Consider the following 27,974-nt stretch of genomic DNA (forward strand, 5'->3'; position numbering starts at 1 on the left):
GACGCTATAATGCAAAGTTCGTAATAAATTACCCACCCTTTTGACAACTCTGCTCTGATACTTCTAGTATGGTGGGTGGGGGCTCAAAAACTGTTTATTTTTTGCCTTACGTATTTATGGATGTCGATGCCTTCAAGCTGGTCTTGAGCAGGGGGCTCTTGTGGCTGTCAAACTCCATACATTTTCCATCTACCACTCATTGATTCTGGTACCAGCGTTTCTGGTACCCAGTTTTTGGTTGGTTTGCCCTAAAACAAGTGTAATAGAGTAAACGTCCCATTTTGTTGGTAGAATTTTCTCGAGTAATGTCGTTTTAGATGGAGAAAAACAAGAGCTCAACATTTGTTGTCAGTACAATGTGCACTTTCAATGAATAAGATATGTTTTGTAAGCATTTGAAATGAAATATTACCGCCGTGATGAATTTATGATTGGTAGGCAAAATGTTGACGTTTATAGGCCCCTGGTCTTGAGGTACGATCCTAACAAACCAGTCGACGTAGGTTCGAGTCCCGGCTAGGGAGAGATTGTTAGTGTCAGTAGGATTGTAGCGCTAGCCCCGCAATCGTCCTGTACACCTAACAGTTGGCTGCAAAGTCTGTGTATAATAAACAGAAAGTCGAGTTCCGAATCGAAATTTAGCTCTAAGGCTTTGCTTTATTTATAAATGTCGCCTAACAGGCACACAGACTCAGTTGATATTCATAGATCGCGTTGAGGGCGCTTCAACCTTGTTGACAGTCATATTCAGGGAGCTGTGTCTTGTTATTGCTCGTCTTAGCTATAATACAACTCTGAAATGTATCATGATTTGGCACAATTAAAATATTGCATGTGAATTAAAATGTTGTTCGGACTCGAACGGCAATAGTAGTGTCACTGATTGTGGTATCGTGATCCCGTTACAATCATCCAGACCACCCAATAAACAGTTTAGTTGATCAACAGCTATTAACCTACTATTAAGCAGATTTCGTTGTTGCCGGTTTTTTAATCAACGAATCGTGGATTAGCTTCCCAGGTGGTCTCTTCGGGCGTCAGTATTCAACGTCAAATACGTAATATAAACAAACACTTTAACTAAATTCAAAATTCAAAAACTCCAACAAAAAAACTCATTGGGTTTTTTTGCTATCCAGCTTTTTACGCGCCATAATGGCGGACGCTATCATGCAAAGTTCGTAATAAATTTTGACAACTCTGCTTACGTCAGCATGAAGTCTTCACCCCTTTGGCATCACGCCATGTTTCAAGGGATAACATCTCAACATATGTAAAAGCGAGATAGCATACCACCGCTTCTTTTCATCTATCTTTATCTTACTGCTGACAACGGGCTCAAATTAATTTGAGCCCAGGACATGAGTTCATTGTCATTCACTGTTACTCGGTATAGGGATGCCAATGGCTCGGAAGACTTCATATATTTTGTCAAAAGAAAAATATATCTGGCAACATTTGTGTTGCCAATGTTTTCAGAAATCACAAATCTGACGTAAGCAGAGAGGTTCGCATATTACGAACACGCATTATAGCGACCGCGACCGGTGCGTAAAAAGCTGGATTGACGTTTGTAGTTATTGCGAGAGACGGATAATACAGTCGTCGTTCGATAACTGCAACATGTTTACATTGCAGTTATCGAATGCCGTTCGATAACTTCAACACTTGACACATGCTAAAATTTAGAGGAGGGTTTGTCACTACCATTTTTGTTTTCAATGATGTCGATATGTATTTTTTTAATGGAATAGAGGCAAAAATAGCAGAAAACTAAAATAAGCAAGCTTTTCGATAAATCAATTGATCAATTTGATATTTATATTTCCGCATCATAATTTATTGCGTTTTAGTAACTACTTTACATAACCAATATGTAGGCGAAGATAAAGTTCGTCACCTCTGAACACAATTCATGAACGAAATTTTGACAAATAGCTCGAAATCGCTGGCATAACGCAATTAAAAGCAACATCAATGTCAGCAGGATCCGTGATACCTGTCAGTTCGTAAAATGATTTATTACACGCTAGGTCACAAAATATTGTTTGCGATCTACTATGCACTGCCTCGCTGAGTAGTGAAAGCTAACCAAACAATGCACAAGAGATTTTTTTGATTAATAGTGAAGATCTATAATCTCCCAACTAGAATAAAGAGACAACAAGTAGCGAAATCGAAAGAAATGAAATAATCATTTTAAAAAGTTTTAATTTTCATTTTTGAATGCATTTAGAATCCCTCCGCGAGATCTGTCACTTCAATGTCAAATATGACTTTGACATCAGATTTGACGGATTGCGGTGCGATAACTGCAAAGTTGTTGCAGTTATCGGTGTTGCAGTTAAAAAGCGTTATCGAACGGCGACTGTACTTTAATCGCATTCGGTGCAGGTGATGCGCTGCGTAAATTCTAAAAACCGCGCAAAAACCCGTGTAAATTCTTAGATCCATGTAGACGAAATTCATTTGTAAACTGTTATCTGTTCTAACAAAGCTAAAACAGAGGCTATCTACCTGCGAATTAAAATGTTAATCACGAAACTAACGGATCTGTAGGTTACGGGATCTAAACTGGCCATGTAATCCTTAATAAACCCTATTCGCTGCCACAATCTTTCTCTTCATCTCGCGGCACACCATGGCCCCCGGCTCCCACACATTTTGGGACCCCACAAATGTTCACTTCCAGCAAAAAATATCGTGACACCTTAAAAAAACTGGAATTCAAACAAAACTAGCACAATCCTTCTATAACCTATCTTTAACTATTATTTTGATATGAGATGTTCCTTAATTGAAATTTTGACTACTGAAAAGGGGCCTGGACGTAATACCCGTATCTCCGATGACGATCTTTATGCCGTGTTGTGGGCACTCTCCACACGTTTTCTGAAAGAGCTCATAGAACTTCTTCTTTACGTCGTCGGTTTTGTCGTTTGTCGGAGCGTACAAGTTGTTAAGGCTGTAATTGATGAATCTGTCCTTGATCTGCAATACTCATAGACGGTTATTAATAGGCCTCCACCTAATGACACGCTTAATTTGGTTTCCTAGTAGCACAAAACCTTTGCCCATTTTTGTTTTTCTCTCGCTACCTTGGCAATGGTTTCTCTATTATTTGTTCGCACCAGTGAAAGAGAGAGAAAGAACGTACTCGGGAATGCATAATTTTTGACAGTGAACCAGTCGTTCCGTATTGGAGAAAAGTGATGCTCGGATTATCCTTCTCCTCGTTTTAGAGAACATTAGACCATGATTAAGAAAAAACAACGTTTTCTTTTCAACATCTAAAGACCGGAGTTGATCGTTTACCAAAAAACTACCAGAGCCGTGCATTTATATACAATCTTATCCTGTAATACTCGTAGAGATGCAGTGGAACTCGCGGTCTCTAAACAAAACGAGCATCACCATGCCTTTTCTTTCCCTAGTAGTACCGCCTTTTGGTCGTGGTCGGCGTCGTTATTGGTCAGTTGTAAAAGTATGAGACAGTAAAAATTGCACAATGAGAATGTAATGCTACGGGCAGTCAACCTTGTCTTGGGTTTAACTGACGAGACACCACACCGCATTTCAGTCGCTGTTTGAGCCGCCCCTAACCTGAGGAACAGACGCACAGGCAAGCTGTTCTCAAGGGGCATTTATCTGTACAAACATAAAGTAAGATTATGCACTTAGCTTCATGTACCAAATTTAGGTGCAACCAGAAAACATGCAAAAGTTCTTATATTCATTTTTCCCACTTCGTCTCCAGTTCAAGTTGTACAGACTGACCTTAACTAGTTAATCTTTCACTAATTTTAAAACGTTGTCTAGTTATATTAAAGTCAAAAACAACGTTATTACTTAATAGATTTAAACATTTCTCCAGCGGGTGGTTTTGTCCGAACACTGTTCGATGTCTAGTTGTCCAGAACAGTAAGCGTGGGCACGATCGATGCTCTGGCACGTAGATGTTTACCTGCTATAGTAAGTCAGCGCAATTAATACGATTGCTCAGTATGTCGAAAGCGAACATGCGTTGCAAGTATGTGCGTCTCTGGTCTTATGAATATTGTAAATAATTTCCAAACCAGAAATTTGTGAAAATAACTTGAGCGTATCGAATTGAAGACTGTGAGAACTTGAGAGTGAAAAAAGATTTCTTTTCTGGCCACTTGAGCCCCTTTCATATGTTCTTATTCTGTGAACGTACACCAAAATATGAAATAATGCAAATTCAGTAAATCGAGGACTAGCGTGTATCTCTTGTCGGACATCTGCAAAAGTCATTGAAGAAAGCGGGATTGTTTGTTTGGTTCTGTTTGTGGATAATTATTTCGTCTTGTAATACTTGAAAAATTTAGTTGGAAATACGAATAATTAATGGAATTTTGAAATGGCCGACGATTTCGATATTTACGGCGATTTAGACGAATTAACGGTAGAAACACAAACGGTAAGAATAAAGTTCTGACCGCTGGATATAGGTATTTAGTGTTTATCTTTCCACAGGAAAACAAAGTGATACGAGAATTGAATGCGCAAATCGAGGAACTTAAGGCAAAAATCGCCGAGAAGGAACAGGAAAAACAAGAAATTGCCAACAAGAATGCAATTTTGATGGAAAATATATCTACACTTTTGCTAACAGCGAAAGCTGAGTTGAAGCGAAAAGATGCCTTGATAGCGGATATTCGCCGGGAAAGGGATAATACAGTGTTCCGCAGAGGCAACAAACACGTTCGTAAGCATGATCGATATACACAGACGACGTTGATTCATCATATGGATCGGGAGGTGCAAACAGAATGTTTAGAAGAGAAGCGGAAAATTAAAGATTCAACATCGGTGCTGAGAAACGACCGCAGACGCGACCGAAGTTTGTCAAGGCAAAGAGAAATAAGCGGGACCACGAGACACATTAGAGGGAACTCTCGATCTAGAGATGTGTTCAAAAGACCAAATCCAATAAGTCGCATGGATCTTCGTAATAAAATTCATAGTTCGTGTAATAGGAATCGCGAGTGGCAGCGAGAAAAAGAAAAGCAAGCACGTCGAGCCAATCGAACACCGGACTTGGATAGAAAGCGATCGACCGTGCGGTTTAGAAGTCCTGTTCGAGTTAAAGATAGGAAAGATGGTGCTTGTCAATCAGATTCCTACATTGAACTGTCGAGCACTTTTATTCCTATGAATGAAGAAGAGTTGGATCGGTACGTCAAAGAAATCGGTCGAAAAGAGAACCGGGCGCCTGCAAATGAAACGATAAAAGAAGGGAAAAAGTCCTCGAAGCGCACAAAATCCGAACCGTCCGGTGATATTATTCAGTCGGATGAAATTGGAACGACGGCATCGACTGGAATTGGTACTCCGAATGGCGGTTTAGAAGATATCGAGCAAAAACTGACAGCACTTCATGGGGAATCTACACCGAAAACTCCACGTATGAACTCGAGCGTAGCACAAACTTCGATGGAGCTGCTGGAATATCTAAATAGAGAAGATAGTTCTCCACCTCCGCTGCCACCACTTCCTCCGCCGGTGATACCACCACCTCCAGAACCGCCGATTATTGAGCAGGTTCCGGAGTTTCCGCTTGACGATGACCCCCGATTAAATGATAGCCGGGAGCTGCGAATTGTTGAGTCAGATGAAGGGCCCGGACCGATCGAGTCGAGTGAAAAACATGTGGAGGCAACTTTGCGGGAGGAAGAATTGGAAGATGGGGAGGTGCTTTCTTCCGGTGATGAACAGACTACGCAAGGGTGAGTTTTGGGAAACTTGTAACGAATTTCAGTCTGCTAATTTTATTTTTTTCAGGGTAACAAATCGTGTCAGCGATGGTAATGAAGTTGTTGATAGTTCTGAGAGAAAGCATACAAAGAAAAGAAACCACACAAAGAAGTCCAAACACAAATCTGTTGACAAAGTAGAGGAAAAACACGATATTGATAGGTCTCGCCCAGAGGAGAGGATTTCCCTAACGCAAGACCACAGTAGATTAAAAATTAAGGACCGCAATCATCAGCGTCCGCGAAGGCTTACCGAGCCGTCATTGGAGGAATGGGAATCCGTGAATTCACATACAAAGAACAAAATACGGCATTCGCATAGTAACAGTCATAAGGAAAAGACACTGAAAGAACTGTTCGGTACGGACGATGAGAACTCGTTGTGTGGTTCACCGATAGTTGTTGCGAAGCGAAGAAACAGTTGCGAACTGAATGGGTTAGAACATGCTATGAAAAAGCAGAAGAGGGCAGCTATTGCTGCAGCGATGGAGTTGGCTGTTGAGAATCGAGTTACTTCGGAACGAAATCATGCTGGACATAGAGAGGTGGAAGGGCATAAACATTTCAGTAAGGAGAGGAGTAATGTAGGTTTAGACTCGCAACCAGAAGAAAATAAATCGATTTTACACAAAGAGCTTACTAGTCAGGAAAGAGCTGATAGGAAAGAGCATAAACACAAACATACAGAATCAACGCTGTGGCAAGAAAATAGGCGAAAGAATGGTGATGACGCCGAACGGGATAGAAACCACAAAGTCGAACATAACGTTTCTAGCAGAAAAGAACACAATAGTCGAGAAGCTCATTTCCTTGTGATAGAGGAACACATTAGCCAACCGCCAGTTGATAGACATGGAATGATAACCAGACGAAGAAAGTCTGTTCGTGTGGAGGGATCTGAATCGAGTCATAAAGAGAATACTGATAGAAGAAGATCCGCCAATCAAGAGGAATCTGCTGGAAAAGATGGGATGTTGAAAAAGGAAGTTGAAGTGTCGGAGGTTGACCGGAAAAAGGAAGCTGAACGTCGATGTATGCTGGTTGAAAATTCGAAGGAATCTGTTGAAGAAAGGAAGACTATCAAACAGGATGTAACTGGAAAACGCAGAAGATCTCTACACCAGAATGATGCCAGAAATGTGCTTGAGGATAGTGAAGCGATTACGGGCCAGAAAAAGTCTACTATTGATGAGACTGAGTGTGGGACAAAACAGATCCCTAAAATTGTAAATATTAATACAGAAGAAGACTGTGACAAAATTTGCGGGAAAGTGGAGCAGGATACACTTTATAGGAGTAAAGAACACGACAAACGAGAAGCATCCAATTACCCGACAGAAGAACCTGACAGGTTATCATTAAAAGATGAACACCGGAAGATTACAAAGCGTAGAAAATCTGTTCGATTGTTGCAATCCGATTTGGATCAGGAAAAAACTACTCAGAAAAGAAGATCTACTGATCGAGAGCACTCTGCTCTAGAAGTTGAGTTTACGAAAGAGGAAGTAGTTTGTCCACCAGAATCTAGCTCGCAAAAGGATCAAGAAAAAGAGGTTGAAAGTCAGAGTATATTTGTACAGAAAGATAAATCTGTAAAAGTTATTGAACCTGCTACGGAGAAACAGGTTGTAAATAATGTAGAAGAAGGTGAAAAGATTAAAAGGCGTAGAAAATCTATCTTTTCATTGCATTCCGATTTCGATCAGGAAGAAAACTCTCAGAGAAGGAGGAGTTTTACTAATCTGGAGTACTCTGCCTTAGAACTTGATACAGTAGAAAATGAAATCTGTGGAAAAGTAGAACAGAAATCACCTTTTAGTAGTAAAGAACACGATAAACGGAAAGCATCTATTTATTCGACAGGAGATCCGGACAGGTTATTGAACGATGAACCCTGGAAGATTACAAAGCGTAGAAAATCAGTTCGATTGTTGCATTCCGATTTGGAGCAGGAAAATACTTCTCACTCTGTTCTAGAAGTTGAGTCTACGAAAGAGGAAGCAATTTGTTCACGTGAATCAAGCTCGCAAAAGGATCAAGAAAAAGAGGCTGAAAGTCAGAGTGTGTTAGAAGAGGCAGATAAATCTGAAGAAGTTATTGAACTAATTACGGAGAAACAGGTTGTAAACGGAGCAGAAGGACGCGGAAAAATTAAAAGGCGAAAAAAATCTATTCGATTGTTGCATTCCGCTTCTGATCAGGAAGAAAGCACTCAGAGAATAAGTTCTACTAATCGGGAGCACTCTGCTTCAGAAATTGATTCTACGAAAGAGGAAACGGTTTGTCCGCAAGAATCTTGCTTGCAAAAAGATGAGGAAAAGGAAGCCGAAAGTCAGAATATATTAGTAGAGGTGGACAAGTCTGAAGTTATTGAACCTGCCACGGAGAGACTGTCTGTAAATGTAGAAGATGCAACCGTCCGACGTGGAAGATCTGGGCAAGATTCCGCTATTTCTGAGGAAATGGTTTTGCAAGAGACTGAGAACTCAACACTAGAACCTGAAGGTATGGCAGAGCATACAGTTTTTGATGCTGTAGACGATGTGGAAAACAGTAATGCAACAGTTGAGCCTGAAAGAGAAACAGAAAAGTCTTCTGAGCAAATTCAAACATCAGTGCCAAGTGCGCTCAGTGAAATTGTTTTACCGCCAACTCTTTCCAACCCCAAAGAAGTTACTGAAGAAAAAGCGTCAATTGTTTGCGTTGAAGAATCTGTCAGACAAGAAGAGCTGGTCCAAGCAGAAGACATTTTAGTCGCACAAAAGCAGACGATTGACGAGCAGATCGAAACGGAACAGATGGACAAATGTGATATTTTATTACCAATTGTAGCAGAACTTCCGGATCACGTTACACAGCTTACACCTTCAACGGTGGAGCGGACGGAGGAACACACTATAACACATGCCGTTGACGACGCTTCTGGCAGGCAACTTGAAGCGGCTGAAAGTGAACACATCGAATCCGCTACCACAGGACAGGATACAAGTATCCTCTTAGGTCGATACTGCGAGTACCGAATCGCATTCGATAACGAGGAAGAGACAACGGTTATCATAACCCGAAAGAAAAAGAAAAAAATCAAAGCCAAAAATGCAACTCTTAACGCAACCGGTTTGGTTTGTTAATAAAATAAGGCGATGATTGTTCGTAACATATATTTTATTTTAGTGTTTATTTTGTACTCGTAGGTTAGAAAATAAATTGCCACAAATTACCACAGCCCAGTTTGAACTTCCCTGTCTGCCGTACGCAAACCCACAGCTCGCAACCTTTGTTCGTTGTTGAAAGCAACGTCACTTGATGGCGGTGCAGGCCGGTCTCCATTTCTTCCTCCGCCGCCGTCTGCTTCAAGCAGTAGCTCCAAAATTGTTTTGTCCCGTTCGCTTATCGCTGCCTGATAGGTGGCGGAAACCGAACTCCAGTGGCTCATCAGATCCGTCTGACGAACGGCCATTTGGATTCGCTCTCCTTCCAAGCGCATCAGATCCGACCGGAGTCGATGCAATTCCTCGCGGAGTGCATTTATTTTTGGTTTGTTTTTCGATTGTTTCTACGGAAAGATGGAGAAGTTAGAAATAAGTTAATTGCACAGGTTATGTGTAAGCTTACCTTTTTTGAGTCTTTTTGCATTATTTTGGATTGTTTTGCGATTTATGCGATTATCGTTCTAATAAAGGATCAGCTAATGGTAAAGGACACGAGATTTCCGTATAATCAAACAATAACACATAGGGCTCCGTTCACAGTTTGTTGCTAGCCTGGGCTGATCTGTCAAACGCAAAAAAGCGCGGGCATATTTTTTGATTGCCAGAGAGCAGTTCAAAACATTTTACTCGAATTACAGTGTTATCGTTAGTTTACAAAAAAATAAATTAAATATACAAAATTTAGCATGGATTCGACTATTTCGGTTTCCAAGGTAAGCGACAATTATTTGCCAACTATTATTTTCAAACATAATTCATCATTTAACAGGGTGTATTCGTGTTTAAAAACGGCGCAACCAAAGCAGCAAAAACACGTCGAAAAAAGCAAAAATGCCATAGTTTGCTGGACAAAGCTACAAATGAATCGCTCTGGTATCGTAGTTACCACAAACTATGGGACAAAATCAGCGAACAGCTTGTAAAACTGCAGGTTACCAGTTACGAAAAAATCCTCGACGATTTGTTGGCCTTCGTAGAAGATTGTCGCCGACAATCGGTGGAGTACGACGGTGTACTGCCAACGGCCGCTCTGTTGACCGGTATCAATCAAATTGATCATCTGTCGCAGTTTGAAACCCTGGCGGGAAACATCAGGAACAATACGTATTCGTTGGTCGTTCTGCTGCAGTCCAGGGACTGTCCGTCCATAAAGGTCGCCGTTGAAGCTATCGTTTCGGGCTTTGTAGAGGAGCAGCGTCTTGCTGAGGATAGTGAAAGCAAACAGTTTCGCCGGAATCAACTTAATCTTGGAGTATTACGGGCATGGTATCAGGAAAAACATCAGCACTTGGATAGAAAACCGAACTTGACAATTATAATGCCGGATTTCGAAGTGTTCGCACCAGAGGTTTTGCAGGACCTAATACTAGTTTTGAAGTGAGTTCAAGTCGTTCGCTTAAAAACGACCAAACTACAGTCTTTCCTCATTCCAGTTCCTATGCAGCTGAGTTGCCGTTTGTGTTGATTTTTGGTGTGGCCACTTCGGTAGCCACGGTACATAGCGTTCTTCCGTACCACGTCAGCAGTAAGATAAAGTTAAGCATTTTCCAGTCGGAACCATCGGTTGTGAATCTGAACAAAGTTTTAAACAGTGTCATTCTTACGCCCACTTGTCCGTTTCATTTATCCGGTAAAACCTTCAAGTTACTCGTCGACATCTTCCTCTTCTACGACTTTTCCGTCAAAGGTTTCATCGAAGGATTCAAGGTTCGTAACAAACTACAATTTCAACGGACAATTCCATTTCATTTCTAATTTTTTTAGTATGCTGTAATGGAGCACTTCTTCCAAGGTAACATTTACGCACTGTGTAGCGTGACGAACGATCGCGACGATTTGGAGGAAGCGATCGATCTGCTTAGTTCCGCGGACTTGGAAAACATCCGACAGTTGATGTCATTCCGACCGCTGATCGAATCGCTCGATAATCCGCAGGAAGTGATCGATTTTCTCACCAAGGATGACTACCTGCGACGGATGCTGCCCTCACTTATTATCGATGTGCACAATTTTTGGTTCACGTTTCACTGCGCTCTGGAAATGTTGCAGGTGCTGACGTTAGATCTACCGAAATCGCCACTTGGAAAACAATTGCGTGAATTGTATGGTCTTTGCATCTCTACGGAGGTAACTCAAACGGATGAATATCGGGAGTGCGCCCAATTGCTACAGTTCACCTCCAAAGATGAAATCCTCCAGAAGCTGCTAAAGATGTTGGAAATAATTGTGAAGTATAGTGATCTCAACGATGAGGCGACCATCAGGGGCGAAGTAATTTTTGAAGTGGAGCCGTTGGAAAAAATCAACAACGATCTGGAAGCTTTCGCAACCACAATCGCGCAAGCAGGAATGAATTTAGTGGCTGAGCAAGCAAGCGAGATGAACACTACTTTTACGTCCCAAAAAATTGGCCGTCAAGAGCTGAAAGAAAAGCTTCTGAATGCCGCCCGTCAACCCAAGACGGAGTCTGTTTTTACCAAAGAGGTCAACAGACTTATCTCGTACATCACCAATGACATATTTCGAAAATATTTATGTCCGCTCAGTCGTGGTCCACCGTTGTTTGAGCTGTTCGTTTTCAACGACGCAGCATCAGTCCGAAGGCACATCGTTGGGGTGCCACGTGCAGCGGTGCATACGGCGCTGAACAATCCGCATTACTATCTGCAGTGTGAGTGTTGCGAGCTTGATGGAGATAGCAATCTCGTATCGACTCTGCCAGATCTATCGGTGGCCTATAAACTACACTTGGAGTGCGGTCGAATGATAAATTTGTTCGACTGGCTGCAGGCGTTCCGAACCGTTGTAGACGAGAATAATGGGGACGATAATGAGCGGCAAGTGGATCCCAAAATACAGTAAGTTAATCGGAAAGAAATTCGAAGGAAATATTCATCTAATCTCTTTTTAATATTTCTAGAGCTCGATTTACCCGCGCAGTAGCTGAGTTACAGTTTTTGGGTTTTATTAAGACGTCAAAAAAGAAGACTGATCACGTGACCCGATTAACTTGGTAATATTTGTAGCTTTGTTTTGTATGCTATGTGTTGTATGTCTGTATTTATTGACTATGTTTTGTTGGATTCATTTGTTAGAGAAAATTCCTAATATTTTTGTTTTGCTACTGTTATAAGAGTTTCACCAAACTCAATATTTTCGATTAGAGGCCAATGTGTTTAAATTTTGTCATTAAGGAAAATTATATTGTATTGTTTTTTTTTGACATTTTTGAAGCAGTCAATTTATGATAGGTCTATACAACGCATTCGCGTTCTGTCTCGTATTCTAATTTTTGCTGGTGAGATTTACTTTTGCTTAGAATTTGAATATTTACTCTAGTATTGTAAAAACATTAAGAACATTGAAAGACAAACAGAAACAACTTACTACTAATTTTACGAACTAATTTCATTTTTGTCATATGACTTACATTTTAAGTTTAGATTTGCGCATCCTCGCCAGCTGCATACATTGCCCGCTTTACTACTAATTGTTATTGAAATTTTAGATATAGCTTTAAAACAATAGATCGTTACGAAGTTATTGAAGATATTCATAATTATTCGTCCATAAACTCCGTTTCTGTTGAATGGCTAAAATCAGTAAATTATTTTTCCTCCAATTTCCTAACAATAGATACGTATCCAAAAAAAATATATGTAGGTACACTAATAAAAGAGTTTCATAAATACAACAGAATCGTGAAATTTTCGATTGCTTGTGACGTGTTTGTTCTTCCTACATCATTGAATTTTTCTGAAGCAAAATTTGTTTAATTAGAAAAAAATATTAAATATCCAGTTTTCAAGCTAAATCAAGTTAAATTTTTTTTTCAAAAAATATTTTTAGAAAACTCTTGATTTTATGACGGATCAAAAGTACAGCATTACCGCAAACTCAATAATTCTAATTTTACAGTTTTCAGGCTAGCTTTTGCGTGTAAGACGCTGTAACCAATTTTAGGGTGATAAAAATAAAATGCTTAGCAAATATTTCTTAGTAATATTATAATTCGACTTCTATTTGTGAATGATTGTTTCACGGTTTCACCGGTTTCACTTGTTTCTTAAGTGTATAACAGAATTTTCAAACTGAGTTGAACCCTGTGTATAACAGTTTCATGCGCAGCTGTCACGTATCTGTCAACTCCGGTGTAATCGTTGGTAGTGTGGTGTCTGTGTCGGTGCCGTGGTAGAATCTCGTTTCTGGTACTGTTTGTCGTCGGCTGCCTAATTTTTCCTCCGGGTCGATTTTGTAACTACTAAATAACGCGCCGCGAAGTGCAAATTTGTTCAACAATATTCTACAGATTCTGTGAAGCCATCTGCTAGGAACAATGCTCGCATCGATCGCCGTTCGCAGTTTGTCCCGTCGTGCTTTCTCGACCTCAAAGGCGCTCGCTGCCCAGCAGCTGACTGTCCGCGATGCCCTCAACGCAGCCTTGGACGAGGAGATGGAGCGGGATGAACGAGTATTCCTGCTCGGGGAGGAGGTCGCCCAGTACGACGGTGCCTACAAGGTAAATTCACCCGGTAAAGTGTAGGGCCTGCGAAGTCAGGTCCATTTATGTTTTAAGATCTAACTTTTGCATACTATGTTACGTAAACATTTTTTCTTTTACGCTAACGGCAGGATAGTGATTGGTTGGCTGTTCGGATCTCTGTGTATTCTGTGCATTGAAGGTTATCACTCAAAGCTAGATGACGTAGAAGTGCGACGACTATCATTGTTTACATTTGAAAACTAACGCACTATCAGATCCTCAATGTGGAAGGAGAAAGGATCCATATCAACATTATTAAAAAAGCTAACTATGAGAATCCATTATGAATAGCAAGTTTCACACTTCGAAATCATTTTTCTAGCACATTCAAAAACTATCAGGGAAACAGCTAAATGCTTTCTGATGCTACAAAAATGATAATACACAATATTTTTCATGACACCGTGCATCTATTTAAAAATAGATTCGCTTTTCATAATATTTGTTTTGAAGTTCTCAAACAAAGCGGTCAGCGGTGATTTCGATGATAGATTATTCTTTTGAAAATATCTTCTATTAAAGACTACCTGTTCTGTGTTCGGAATTTGGGTTTGGGTTGATAGAGACTTCGCGGGTGACTTCAGTTAAATTTGGGGTTAAACCTTTGACCTCAAAGATATTATACGCGCACACTATTCCCTACAATTCCAGGTTTCACGAGGGTTGTGGAAAAAATACGGCGACAAGCGAGTAATTGACACACCAATCACAGAAATGGGTTTCGCGGGTATTGCGGTCGGCGCCGCCATGGCCGGTCTTCGTCCGGTGTGTGAGTTTATGACATTCAACTTCTCAATGCAGGCCATCGATCATGTAACATCAATCATTCTTCTTTTTTGATGCTCTAAGTTCTGATATTATTTTACTTCATTTTTTTAGGTAATCAACTCAGCTGCAAAGACTTTCTACATGTCAGCCGGAACGGTCAACGTGCCAATTGTTTTCCGCGGACCAAACGGAGCCGCTGCTGGTGTGGGTGCTCAGCATTCCCAGTGCTTCGGGGCATGGTACGCACACTGTCCTGGACTGAAAGTCATTTCGCCGTACGACAGTGAGGACGCCAAAGGTCTGCTAAAAGCTGCAATTCGTGATCCAGATCCGGTGGTCTGTTTGGAAAACGAAATGCTGTACGGTGTAGGGTATCCGGTTTCGGATCAAGTTTTGGATAAAGAATTTGTACTGCCAATCGGTAAAGCGAAAATTATGCGACCCGGTAAGCACATCACCGTGGTAGCACACTCCAAAGCAGTGGAAACAGCGCTTCAGGCCGCTACGGAACTTGCCGGTAAGGGGATAGAATGCGAAGTCATTAACCTGCGTTCTCTTCGCCCGCTCGATACAGACACAGTGTTCAAATCGGTACAGAAAACACATCACTTGGTGACGGTTGAACAGGGTTGGCCACAATCCGGTGAGTCTAGGATCATTTGAGCGTGAAACCCCCATAATAATCACCTCCTTCCGCAGGTATTGGGTCGGAAATCTGTGCTAGGATTATGGAACATGAAACATTCTTCCATCTGGATGCCCCTGTCTGGCGTGTGACGGGTAATTAGTTCTGTTCAGAACTGTTAGGCAACTGATTTAATGAATGATTTTATTACAGGTGTGGACGTCCCAATGCCGTACACCAAATCGTTGGAAATAGCCGCACTGCCACAGCCACATGATGTAGTCACCGCAGTTAATAAGGTGTTAGGAGCTAAGTAAAACCAAAACCTAGCTTACGAGATCCACCATCCTGAATTTACGAAGAAGTCACAAGGCTGAGGACGATAAAACAGCCAGCAGAAAAGTGTGCAACGATATTGTGTTAATTCTGAAAATTGTAATCGGCTTATTTTTCTTAATTTGGAGGAAAAAAAACTTATTATAAACTATAAGATCATAAAAGTACTACCGAGTAACAGAGCAAAATCTTAGGAAATAATCATCCTTTAATGCACTAACTTAAATGAAGTCAGAAACACACGGCTGTAGGGAAGGAAACAGAGAAGCCGAACTGCAACATTTTTATGTACAAAGTTAAACTCGCCAGGGCATTCAAACATTTGTTAGTTGTAAATAACCGAACACCAGCATGATATAGTAAGTTAAAAAACAATACATTTTGATCTGAATCCCACGTTCATTACATCAAGCGCTTTTCGTTTTCTTTACCTCGAATGATTTGCTGTTTTGATTTCAGTCGTTTCTTTTCCTGGATTTCAAGCTGAATCAGTTTGGCCGAATAAAAAACAACTTCATACATTTAGTCAAAAACATTTTTTCTTGTAACTATATCACGATATCACGTTCTTTTTTCAGGCAGATTTGAACATCTTTTAGCGAAGTAGCGAAGTGTTTTGCGGGTAAATTCACTCTAATTAGTCTTATTATCTACTACAGGCTGCGTAAGGGGAAATGGTAATGTCCGCGTGGACACGATATTTATTTTCCAAAAAAAATGGAAATCGTCCAAAAAACCTGTGTCTGTGTCCAATAAATAGAAAGGGTAAATTTCGACAACGAAATGTTAGTAGGTACCTAAACTTTTCTTTGCCCACTTTTTCAAAAAAGGTTTTTTTAAAATGATTCGGCATTTCCCGGTATTCTATCTGAGGTGGGAGATTGCCAGCGATTTTGAAACTTTCGTGCAAATGTTTTTGAAGAATCGATCGTTTTGTTAACCACCACGACTTAATTATTGAATTGAAGTTTAACCAAAAACATCGACCGAACAAGATAAGACCTGAAATCTATGGAATTATAGAAAAATGGAAGCGTATTTAGATGTATGGTCCCGTAGCAACCTGACCTGTCTCTACCAAACCTGGCATAGGTATTTAATGACATAATAGAAAGGTCATAGAATGGTAAAGCAGAGATTGGCCCAACCTCCACGAGGTTCCCGACCAGGATCCGAGTAACCTTAGCGGAGATCGGGTAACCAACCCCCCTGGGGGAGACTTTGGTCGCATGCTGATTGAGAAGGGGGGTCGCATACTGACTGGGAAGGGGTGTCGCACGTGTCTCGGCGTACAACAGGGTCTGACCCGAAGCGGGCGGCTGAATCATAAAATCCTGTATGCCGCCAGCTACACCTGAGATGGCAGCCCCATCAGCAGGATGTAGGTGTTGCGGCTCTGGTAAGGTAGCATACCAAAACCTCTCCTAACCACAAACAACGACATTAGAAAAAACACGGAAACAGAAAACGGTAAACGAATGGAAATTGGGTACTTGAAACGTCTGATCTCTCAAAAACCTGGGGCGAGCTGGCTTGCTTTCTCGAGATCTACAACGACAGGAAATCAAAATCACAGCGATTCAGGAGGTTCGGAGGCCAAAATTCCGGAGTAGGGAATTCCGTGCAGTAGATCCTATTGCACACACTTCTCTCAAGTACCACACCACGTTTCGTAGTACTGGGAAACCAGAAAACAAACATTATCTGTTGGAAGCCCGTAGATGGCCGTATATGCGTGTTAAGGATTAAGGGCAGATTCTTCAACTATACAGTCAAATTAACACCTACGCACCGATAAACGATAAATCCGATGAAGTAAAAGATGAGTTCTATGAAAAACTGGAACGAATCTATGACGAGTGCCCAAAACACGAGAGGACGATGCGTTTCAACATACAGCGGTTGAAATCTGATGGCGTAGCAAAAGAATACGCCAGAGAGCTGGATCAACGGGTCGCAGCACAGCAGGAGGAGCGAGAGGAAGACATAAGTGGGTTGTGGAATAGTATTCACGGTGCCATTGAGAGAGGTGGTAGGCACAACGCGTGGAAGACATCGATAAGTTCCGGGAGTATAATGACTGGATTTCAAGGCGGCATACGGCTCAGTGAAAAAAAAAACGAGCTGTGGCAGGTCATGCTGGAACACGGTTTCCTGACGAAACTAATTAAGCTGAGTCGTATGGCGCTGGAAGGATCGAAATCATGCATGCGTATAGCTGGCAAGACATTAGTCGTGCTCGTAACGTTACATGGACTGGAACAGGTGGGATGCGCTCTCCAACTTTCTTCTCAACATCGCCCTTGAAAGTCACAACGAAGAGGCAACGTGCAAAAAAACGGTACAATAATCTCTCATGCTCCTTGGTTTTGCGGACGGCATTGATATCATTGGTATTGACCGTAGGGCCGTGGAGGAGGGGGCGAAATTTTAAAACTCTGTTGCTGCACGCAAAAGTTTGATGATGTGAAACCAGTACAAAGTTGTGCGTTTTTAGCGCAATTGTTGATGTAGTTTGGAACCAGTACAATGATTGCGTGTTGAGCATAACGCAAATCATGCTTCAGAGTTTTTTTCAATATATTTGGCAGCTTCAAACTACTACAGTTTCCGCTGGTGTTAGTATCGTCATGTTGATTTGTACTGGAATTGATAATGTTTTTCAGAAGGTTGCTCTCGTTGAAACAGTACAATCAATACTGATAATTTGGGTACTGACTAGATTAATGATTGAAGACATTAAGTTTGTTCAAAACAATTTGCATTTAACTATGACTCTGGTTTTGTTCATATAATTCCACGTTGCTGGCACCAGCGTCACTAAGTTGTGTGGAAGAACATGAATCACTGAAGGTTGTTTTAGCTGCAGAGTATTATTAGGGATGAGCAAGTCGTTCATATGAACCGGCGCACGATAATGAAGCACGATTTTTCGAGCGCCCCAAAATGATCGTTCGCCCGAAAATGAAGTTTACCGGAACATCACGATTCTTGTGTATATGTATATGTGTATATTGTGTATATTCTGATTTCAATCTATGTCTATGTATTCGCAGTTCAACTGTTGCGTTATGCATTTCACACATTTATTGTGCGATTTCAGTGCAAAACTTGAGCGAATCGGGAAGACACATTGATTGTACATGACTTGAACTGTGGAAATCTCCGGAATCGATTATATACTCTACAATATGAGTATCGTACAAAAATCGATCATATATTACAACGATCCTACTGACAACAACAGTCTCTCCCGAGCCGAGCTGAGAATCGAACTTTCGACGACTGGCTTGTTAGACCAGCATCGTACCTCGAGGCCAACTGGAAGGTACTAAACTTAATTATATTATTTAAAAATATTATTCATAAGAAATTTCTGCATTTTTTCCCTTGTTTGATCTTTTGTGGTATGCTTCAACTTACTCTATGTGCGTACGAGCAGGTACATCACTATTTGGCGAGTTGATGTCCTTGCTACATTGCACTTTTATCCCAGTTGGGCCACGCACTTCGAATGAAGTTTATTACCTCACCAGGAGTCTCCCTCCAAATTTCGGTAGGTTCTATGTGTCCCTTACCGAAGATACGCAATCTGCGTTGTATTAATACTCGGCATTCGCAGAGTAGATGTTCAGAAGTTTCGCTTTCGATGCCACATAGGCGACATGTATCATCATCAAGTTTGCCTATCTTCTTGAGATGATATTTACTCGGACAGTGCGCTGTGATAAGCTCTGTGAATGTCCTCAGGTCTTTCTTATTTAACCAGAGCAGCACGAGGCTCTTCTCGAGATTTGGCTCTATGAACCTTGTTTCGTGGGAAATTCGGTGGTCGTAAAAGTAAAAAATCAGTGGACTGTAATTTTCACATCCGTACTCTACTACGATCTTTATTCAAGTGAAGCTCACGTTTTTCCCGTTCATTGTCTTTTTGTCAAAACCGGAAACAGCTTTCAAGAAAATCAAAAATATCGAGCTGTCAGAATACATCGAAATAGGTCTGTGCTACACGGTTAATCATGAATAGTCAATATCAAATAATACACTGTTATCTGGTTTAACATTCTCCCCCCAGAGCCGGATGTCTCTACAATTATTCGCTCTTCAAGACTTCATCATCAATCGGCAACACGGCTATCTTCGTCGTCGCTCGTTTATAGGTTCCGCTGCTGGTTCGCACGGTCACTACGCGAACTATTCCGTCCTTGCCAGGATGCGTTTGAACAATGCGCCCTAGCTTCCATGTCTGGGGTGGCATGTTGTCCTCTTTCAATACCACTAACAATCCATCGCGTAGCAAAGTGGGTCCCTCAACCACTTACCACGCTTCTGGAGCTCCGTCACGTATTCTGCGGACCAGCGACGCCAAAACGCTTGCTTTCTTCGCTGAATCAATTGGTAACGAGACAATGTCGACACCTTTAAGTCACCATACAACGGCTCTGCAATCGCTGTTAACTCGCGTCCGATCAGAAAATGTCCTGGGCTTAAAGCTTGGTAGTCCTTAGGGTCATCACTCTGCTGAACGATTGGGCGCGAATTGAGAATTGCTTCTATTTGATACAGCAAAGTACACAACTCTTCATACGTAAAATACGATTCATTTAACACCTTACTTAGATGATTCTTCACAGACTTGACTCCCGCTTCCCAGAGTCCTCCTTGATGCGGGGCCCGTGGTGGAATAAATTTCCAAGTAATACCACGCGACTGGCAAAACTCCGAAATCTTGGTCTCTAGCGTTTGCGACATAAACAAGGTCTTTAATTCTGTAAGCTGTCGCTCAGCCCCGACAAAGTTTGTGCCGTTATCTGACCTTATTTCCGCTACGTTGCCTCTGCGACTCACGAAACGATGCAGCGCTCCCAAAAATCCATCCGTAGATAGAGAGCCCACCAACTCTAGATGAATCGCCTTAGTGCATAGACAAACGAAGACGCACACGAAGACCTTCTTCTGTGCTTTTTTCGTCCCTCTTTTACGAAAAACGGCCTCGCGTAGTCTACACCGACTCGCGAAAACGGCTCAGCAGCCGTAACACGTACACTCGGTAAGTCACCCATATACTGTACGACGTCTCTCGGTTTGACGCGGAAACACTTAACACATTTTCTTAAAACTCGATTTATCGTGCGTTTCGCGTTTACTGGCCAAAATTGTTGTCGAACCTTTGCAGGCAATCCATTTAACCCAACGTGCAATTGCTCTCGGTGAATTGTTTCAATCACCAAATTAGTAAACACATTTCTTTCCGGCAGGATTATGGGATGCTTTTGGTCCATGGGCAAGTCAGAATTCCTAATCCGGCCCCCAACTCGGAGTAACTTCTCCCGTTTGTCGTACATTGGGTTAAGATTTCGGAGTTTCCCCTTCACAAGCTTACCCTTTTCAATATCTTTGATCTCTTCTTCATACACTACATGCTGAACAATCTTGACCATTGCCAATAGCGAATCACGATGGTCGCGACCAGCTAGACTGCCACTTCTACGCGCGACACATAAGCGGTTCGCTCTGCAATTATGAATAAACCTGATAACGTACCCGAAAACTCTTTGCAATCCCCGGAAGTTACTGCAGTTCTGGATCAAATTATACAATCGACACTCTTGAGCCACTAAAGCTACGGTCTCTTCGGTATTATTCACATCATCACTTTCTTCTTTTTCTTCGAGGTGCTGTATCTCGACTTCTTCCTCCAAGGAACTCAGAAATACTGGCCCGTTCCACCACAGTTCACTCTTCATAAGCTCTACTGGTTGGACGCCTCTAGATACGAGATCTGCAGGGTTGTCCTTCGTGCCTATATACAACCATTTAGCATCTGGAGTTAATTTCTGAATCTTCACTATTCGATTACGCACAAATACCGGGAAATCAGAGTTCTGTTTTTTCAACCAACATAACACTATTTTTGAGTCGGACCTCAAAACTATATGTTTGAATTCTAGTTCTAAGGCTTCGCGCACTGTTTCCAACTGCTCTGCCAGCAAAGCTGCTGCACACAGCTCCAACCTTGGGATCGTCATTTCACATGGCGATGCTCCTTCATACTCCGGTCGTTTCAACTCCTTCAACGGCGCAATTCTAGATTTACCGCAGATCAGCTTCACGCCAACCATTCCGTTGGCGTTCACACTTCGTAGATATATACAACATCCGTAAGCCCGTTGGGAGGCATCCGAAAAACCGTGCAACTCGAATGTAACAGGATCATCAATTACGACGCATCTCGGAATCCTCATGTTGTTGATTTCACATAATTCAGCACTCAGCTTACACCAGACCTCATGTTCCGTGTTGGGGATTGCGTCGTCCCAATCAAGTCCCTTTCTCCATAATTGTTGCATCACTAGCTTTGCAAGTACCACGATCGGACTTAAGATGCCAAGAGGGTCGAATAATTTCGCTATATCACTCAACACTTGACGCTTCGTAGCTGGACCTGAAATACGTGCTATCTTTGCAACCCGGAATAGAAAATCGTCATTCTTTGGATCCCATAAGAGTCCTAGTGTTTTAATTACTCCGTTTACGTTAATGTCTTCGAACGAAATTTCCTTCTCCCGGTTTTCTGCTGGTACTCCTTTCAAAATATTCAGATCGTTTGCACACCATTTGTGCAGTTTGAATCCACCTTTTTCCAGTAATCTTTGAAGATCCTTGCGAAGACTTTCCGCTTGCTTTAAAGTATTTGCACCCACGAGTGCATCATCAACGTAGAAGCACTTCAATACAGCATCACTTGCTTCTGGGAAGCTGCTCCGCTCATCATGGGCCAGCTGAATCAGAGGCCTAGTCGCTAAATATGCAGAAGGTCCTATACCATACGTAACACGTAGTAATTCCAAATCCATCAGTGGCTGCGTTCATCCCTCCACACACATCGTTGATATTTAGTGTGTGCGTCATTTATCTTCACTTGCTCGTACATACGCTGCGCATCAGTTGAAAAGACATATTTGTACAAACGGAACCGTTACAGAATATCAAACAATGGACTTTGTACGGTGGGTGCCTCAATTAACACGTCGTTCAAAGACAAATTTGTCGTAGTTTTAGCCGACGCGTCAAACACTACGCGCAGTTTTGTCGTCGAACTGTCGGGTTTCAATACACAGTGAGGTGGCAAGTAGTAGGCTCCGTCAGTGGCCTTCTCGTCTTCTTACAAAATCCTCGCGTGTCCGAGGCTAATGAACTCGTAAATAAAGCCTTTATATTTTTGCTTTGTATCAGGGTATTTCTCCAACCTAGCTTCCAAAGCTTTGAAACGCTTCTCGGCTTGGGTTCGTGAATCTCCGAGCTCACCTGCGTCCTTGCGAAACGGCAGCTTGACGACGTATCTTCCATCTTCTCCTCGGAAATACGTGGATATAAAATGACTTTCACATTCGTCACCTTCAAGTTGATCCTTTATTTGCTCATCAATCATCCAAAAACGTTTCATTAGATCATTCAACTGTTCGTTATATTGATTGCTAGAAGAAGCATGACAGTTTTGAACGCCCGTAACACTTCGAACATTATAAATGGGCCACCCTAGGCGGCTCTCTTGTAGTATCGGTAATTCAGTAGACATTCGAATCTTGCCTACTTGCAGCAGATCGAAAAACACCTCTGCTCCCAACAGAATATCAATTCGACTGGGAATAAAGAATTTTGGATCGGCCAATTGCAGCTCAGTAGGAATCGGCCAATTTTTAGAATTGAGCTTGAGGGAAGGCAGTGCACCAGTAACGCGAGGTACGACGAGATAATCGATGGAACTCTCATAATCTGTCGTTTTTGATTTCACTGTAGCATTAATTTTGAACATTGCATTCATTTTCGTGCCATTTACTCCGACAATCGGCACGTTCGCACAACTCTTGGGAAGACTCAAAATATCACACATACTCTCGGAAACAAAATTCGCCATTGCTCCGGAATTGAGTAAGGCGCGGCAGTTGTGCTTCACGCCACCAGCACCAACCATTTCAACAATCGCGGTTGCCAACAACACCTGTTTCGAGGCCACGGTTGGAGTACTTGGAACTTCACATTTCGCTACCGTGCGTGGCTCTTCACTTCTTTTCGAACTGCCAGCAATTGCTTGGTCAGTTGTAGTTTTATTAGCTGCTTCTTCCGTACTGTTTTCTTTGCTTTCCTTGTCCTTCGAATGCATCAGAGGGTGGTGTTTGCCTTTGCATTCGCACCACTTGCTACTATCACTCTTGCAATTTGTCGTACGATGCCCACGTTTCAAGCATAGAAAGCACAATCCTAGCTGCTTAGCCTTAGCATATCGGCTATTCACAGTAATTTTTTTGAACGTGTCACAAATATCGATTGAATGTTCGTTGCTACATAGAGAACAACAATCCGTTTTCTGTATGGTGGCCGCATGCACCTTACTAATCGCGCTTGGAGTACCGCTTCGTTGGTTCATCTGGTTCCTAGGCTTCGTTTGGTTTACAGATAACTCACATCGCTCTAGCATGTAACAACAAATACACAGGTAACTGCCCATGTTCTACAGTTGCTTCCCAAGCTCTTCGAGTATCGACGTCTAGTCTTGAAATAATCAAGTTCACAAGAATACCCTCAGATAATTTGTCCTCCATCTTTAAATTATGGAATGCGAGAGACTCTAAACGTTTTTCTACGACATCAAGTAAGGCTTTCAACTCTGCATGACTCTCCCTTACCATTGGTTTCAACGCCAACAACTGTGTGATATGGCCTTGCACCACCATGCGAAGGTTTTCAAACTTTTTGCTTAATATTCTCCATGCTCCTTCATAATTGTTGTCGTTTAGTGTCTGTTGATCTATTGCGCCTCGCGCTTTCCCTAACAACGCTTTATCAAGATAATGCAGTTTGGTAGCGGGTGAATCTGCAGTACATTTAGCAACAATATCCTTGAATCTATCCTTAAATTTGTGCCAATTCTCATAGTGGCCATCAAAAGTTGGTAGCGGCATTTGTTGTAAAAGAAGCGATGGCACAATTGGTGGTATTCGCTGTACGCCTTGTTGGTGAACAGGCTGTAACTCAACTAGCTCATGCTGTCTTTCGACATTTTTCTCCCGAGCATCCTCATGCGCTTGAATCATTTCGGCAAGAGAAATCCTAACGAACTCGTAAATTTCTTCGAAATCGATGAAACTCTTCTCAAAGTCAAATCGCTTTGTAGGGGCAGCAAGATAAATTCGATTTTGCAAAGCGTTGTATTTATTATACGCAGCGGTCGCAGTTTCAACATATAGTTTCAGGCCATGATAGGAAAACTTACCATAGTCTTGGTTAGCAGCTTCAATTGCTCGTCGGATGCGTTCAACCTTACCTCTGGTTGCAACCAAACACTGCTCCAACGCAGCAACGGACTCCGCCATTTCGAGCTATTGCTGGCGTGCTTGCTGTTCTTCCTTTTGTGCTCGCACGCTAGCCGTTAGTGGTGGTGCAGGATCACGAGTAACCTTGTCAGCTATTTCACTTTTAGGAGTCACCACTACTCTGGGAGAGTGAATCACAGAAGAAGCGCGAGTGACAGCCACCGGCGTCGAAAACACTATCTTTCGTTTCGGGTTACCGGATCTCAACAACATATCACTATCACTACTTCTCCTGCTCTTTTTTCTTGTTATCAGCAGACCGTACACTTATAAACTACGCTCGACTCATCTCACTGAGCGCGTCGCTTCGATATGGCCTTTCAAAATGGTGGTCGCGTAACACTAGTCAGCCTATACACCAGAGAGACGCCGAGACACTCACCGTTAAGGCAACTTTCAACATCAAAACGGGCGAGTTGTATAATTTTGCATTGCCGTTATCCGTTTTGATGTTGACAGTTGCCTTAACGGTGAGTGTCTTGTCATTTCTCTAATATACAGGTTCCCTACGTAACACAGTATTGCGAAATTTGCTTCTGGTTCCCCCGTCACACTATGTTGTCACCTACACGAGGTTTATCAGCATCAATTTTTCACACGAAAACTTAAAAAGTGCTTCCGGTACTTTGCCAACACTTTTTCTTCAATTGCCGTGCGTCAAAATTTCAATTTTTCAATCAACTTTCTTCTATACCACTTGCCGTAATAAACCAGAAGCTAAAAGCACATGTGCCGTCCAAATCAATCTGCCCCTATGGCGGATTATTCACTATTTGGTTTTAGCTGCTAAACCTCGGTTTAACTTCACCGACACGCGAAAAAAACTCTTTTCGTTTAAAACACCAACTTATCCCGCGCGAAATTCACTATCCGGATCGATCGGACCAAATGTTTCGTGGGAAATTCGGTGGTCGTAAAAGTAAAAAATCAGTGGACTGTAATTTTCACATCCGTACTCTTCTACGATCTTTATTCAAGTGAAGCTCACGTTTTTCCCGCTTATTGTCTTTTTGTCAAAACCGGAAACAGCTTTCAAGAAAATCAAAAATATCGAGCTGTCAAAATACATCGAAATAGTTCTGTGCTACACGGTTAATCATGAATAGTCAATATCAAATAATACACTGTTATCTGGTTTAACAAACCTTTTCGATTGTCGTAATCCGCTTATGACTTCCCAGTTTGCTTTGATGGTCGATTTCTCAGGCTTTAAGAGCGCTCGGGGAGACTCCACAGAAAGGTTCTGGGCCAACAAAGTTAGTGGATGACCCTTGTCTGGCTAGTAAGTCGGCCTTCGATTCCACAATGACCACACGCCAAAGTTGGATGGTGCGAAACCAGTACAAAATTGTGTGTTTTTAGCGCAATTGTTGATGTAATTCGGAACCAGTAAAATGATTGCGTGTTGGGCATAACGCAATTAATGCTCTAGCGTTTCTTAAATGTATTTGGCAGCTCCAAACTACTACACCCAAACAGTTTCAACTGGTATCAAGCAGCATTGCAAAGCGAGCGAGAAGCAAAACCTTTCTCCTCCTTTCTGCTTGAGGACGAGACATATGCTACGCTTTTCAAGTCTTTTGCACACACGCTTTCGAGATACTTTTTCTTCTTCATGCATTCCTCTGAATAGCAGCAAGCACGCACCGACAGTATGAGTGAGAGACTAACAACACTGGTATCAAGTATGTACAGCACGGGTGTCTCGCTCATTTCGTGAAGCAACGAGATATCGCCTTGCGCGTCGCATAGTCTTGTCGCACATACATGGAAATTCTACGAGCGAGAGAGAAATTTCTCTCGTCGCTTGAGAAAAAAGCGCGTGCAGTCACTAACACACTCGACGTGAGAAATATAGTGTCGGCGTATGATACATATTCTGATTTCATTCTATGTCAATGTATTCGCAGTACAACTGTTGCGTTATGCGTTTCACACATTTATTGTGCGATTTCTGTGCAACATTTGTGCGAATCGGGAAGACACAATGATTGTACAAGACTTCAACTTTTGCGTGCAGGAACACAGTATAAGTTAACCTAAACCTTTTTCATAGCCAACTTTCGGAGCGACAGGATGCATTCCCACACTAGTTTAGAGTGGCAGAAAGGAGAATTCAGGGCTTTAATGCTGCCTGACTATCACAGAAAATGCAAATATTTGCGTGTCGATAATTTCTTTTCAGACACGTATTCGTGCATTCTATTATCGCTTAGATTTCCGCCTGGAATACTGTTGGCCAGTGTCCCATGGGAAAAAATTATTAATTCCTGGTCCTGTGAATCCCGCACCCGTGGAACCATTTATTTTAGAACCGTCTGTGTAGAAGCGAAGTGAACCGTCCCGAATTTTGGGTCCACCTTGTTACCAACTTTCTTGTTCTGTCTCTAATACTCTGTAAGGAATTTCGAAATTTGGTTAAATCTCCAGCCAATCCTGCTTACTTTTTATTATTGGAAATTATTTGGAAATCTTTCAGTATTCTCAGGTGTCCTGTTAGATCTCCTTCTTTTAGGTTGTACTGTCGATTTAGCCTTATAGCACTTTTTAGTTGAACCACCTGATGAAGTGGAAGAAGGTGAAGTATTGCATCTAGGGCTTTTGTTGGAATGCTTCTCATAGTTCCACAAATCGATGCACAGGCCAATCTTTGGATTTCACCGAGCTTAGCTTGAGTGGATGTTTCAGTGCTTTTAGGACACCAAACTAACGAGTCGTAGGTTAATCTGGGTATGATTATTGATTTCTGCATTAATAATACGTGCGTAACATTTTCAAGAACTGTTTTGTGGCAGAGCACTCCTTAGCGATGGCAAGAATATAACAATTTTCATAATCATTCTTGATTGATATCGGGTGAAACGACTTATACGGGAAAATGATCTTCTTGCAATCTAGCTTAAAATTATAGATTCAAATAATATATAGATTTCCAATTTTAGTCCCTTAACTAGTTAACAACAAAAGCTAAAATTGGTACTCAAGTGCCAACGGGTACTCAGCTAGTATGTAATAAACAATATATCCGTTTTTTGACACTGCCGCTTCTGTATTTTGTACATTGGCGGCCGATATGGGAATACTATTTCAGTTAAGTTTATTTTCAAATGATTTTTTGCAGCAGAGAAATGTGTTGGTGTTGTTCGGGACTATACTAAGTCTCAACTCTATTTGTCTCTCAATACCCTGAAACTTTTGATGTTGAATTGTGTATTGAATATTCAAGAAATAAGGTAAATTACGCATTCTGCCATTGGCTCTCGATAAAGTCTAAATAACGTAAAACTATGTCTTCAACTTTTCTCAAGTGCGGTTCTCAATGATACAATTTTCGGAATTAGT

At 41.7% G+C, this 27,974-nt stretch overlaps 6 protein-coding genes across 6 annotated transcripts; 3 read left to right on the forward strand and 3 right to left on the reverse strand.

The window, feature by feature from the left end:
- The first annotated feature begins 4,270 nt into the window (after positions 1-4,270).
- On the forward strand, positions 4,271-9,241 carry LOC129721337 (uncharacterized). The gene is made up of 3 exons (XM_055673785.1): positions 4,271-4,441; positions 4,498-5,750; positions 5,806-9,241. The coding sequence occupies exons 1-3, from the start codon at positions 4,382-4,384 to the stop codon at positions 8,903-8,905; spliced, it is 4,413 nt and encodes a 1,470-aa protein (XP_055529760.1). The 5' UTR covers positions 4,271-4,381; the 3' UTR covers positions 8,906-9,241.
- LOC129721338 (uncharacterized) lies at positions 8,922-9,527 on the reverse strand. The gene is made up of 2 exons (XM_055673786.1): positions 9,390-9,527; positions 8,922-9,330 (listed from the first exon to the last, which is right to left on the reverse strand). The coding sequence occupies exons 1-2, from the start codon at positions 9,408-9,410 to the stop codon at positions 8,992-8,994; spliced, it is 360 nt and encodes a 119-aa protein (XP_055529761.1). The 5' UTR covers positions 9,411-9,527; the 3' UTR covers positions 8,922-8,991.
- A 47-nt stretch (positions 9,528-9,574) lies between these two features.
- On the forward strand, positions 9,575-12,831 carry LOC129721339 (origin recognition complex subunit 3). The gene is made up of 5 exons (XM_055673787.1): positions 9,575-9,699; positions 9,756-10,363; positions 10,420-10,693; positions 10,751-11,844; positions 11,907-12,831. Exons 1-5 carry the CDS (start codon positions 9,673-9,675, stop codon positions 12,001-12,003), a joined length of 2,100 nt encoding a protein of 699 aa, XP_055529762.1. The 5' UTR covers positions 9,575-9,672; the 3' UTR covers positions 12,004-12,831.
- A 303-nt stretch (positions 12,832-13,134) lies between these two features.
- LOC129721341 (pyruvate dehydrogenase E1 component subunit beta, mitochondrial) lies at positions 13,135-15,791 on the forward strand. The gene is made up of 5 exons (XM_055673788.1): positions 13,135-13,505; positions 14,181-14,342; positions 14,409-14,940; positions 14,997-15,077; positions 15,136-15,791. Exons 1-5 carry the CDS (start codon positions 13,323-13,325, stop codon positions 15,237-15,239), a joined length of 1,062 nt encoding a protein of 353 aa, XP_055529763.1. The 5' UTR covers positions 13,135-13,322; the 3' UTR covers positions 15,240-15,791.
- A 3,560-nt stretch (positions 15,792-19,351) lies between these two features.
- Positions 19,352-22,115, reverse strand: LOC129720454 (uncharacterized). The gene is made up of 4 exons (XM_055671940.1): positions 20,803-22,115; positions 20,304-20,745; positions 19,581-20,172; positions 19,352-19,536 (listed from the first exon to the last, which is right to left on the reverse strand). Exons 1-4 carry the CDS (start codon positions 22,113-22,115, stop codon positions 19,352-19,354), a joined length of 2,532 nt encoding a protein of 843 aa, XP_055527915.1.
- A 308-nt stretch (positions 22,116-22,423) lies between these two features.
- LOC129720455 (uncharacterized) lies at positions 22,424-23,686 on the reverse strand. The gene has a single exon (XM_055671941.1). It carries the CDS (start codon positions 23,684-23,686, stop codon positions 22,424-22,426), a length of 1,263 nt encoding a protein of 420 aa, XP_055527916.1.
- Positions 23,687-27,974: the final 4,288 nt, after the last annotated feature.

The sequence above is a fragment of the Wyeomyia smithii genome, chromosome 2, assembly GCF_029784165.1.
Source record: "Wyeomyia smithii strain HCP4-BCI-WySm-NY-G18 chromosome 2, ASM2978416v1, whole genome shotgun sequence".
Taxonomy (NCBI): Eukaryota; Metazoa; Arthropoda; class Insecta; order Diptera; family Culicidae; genus Wyeomyia; species Wyeomyia smithii.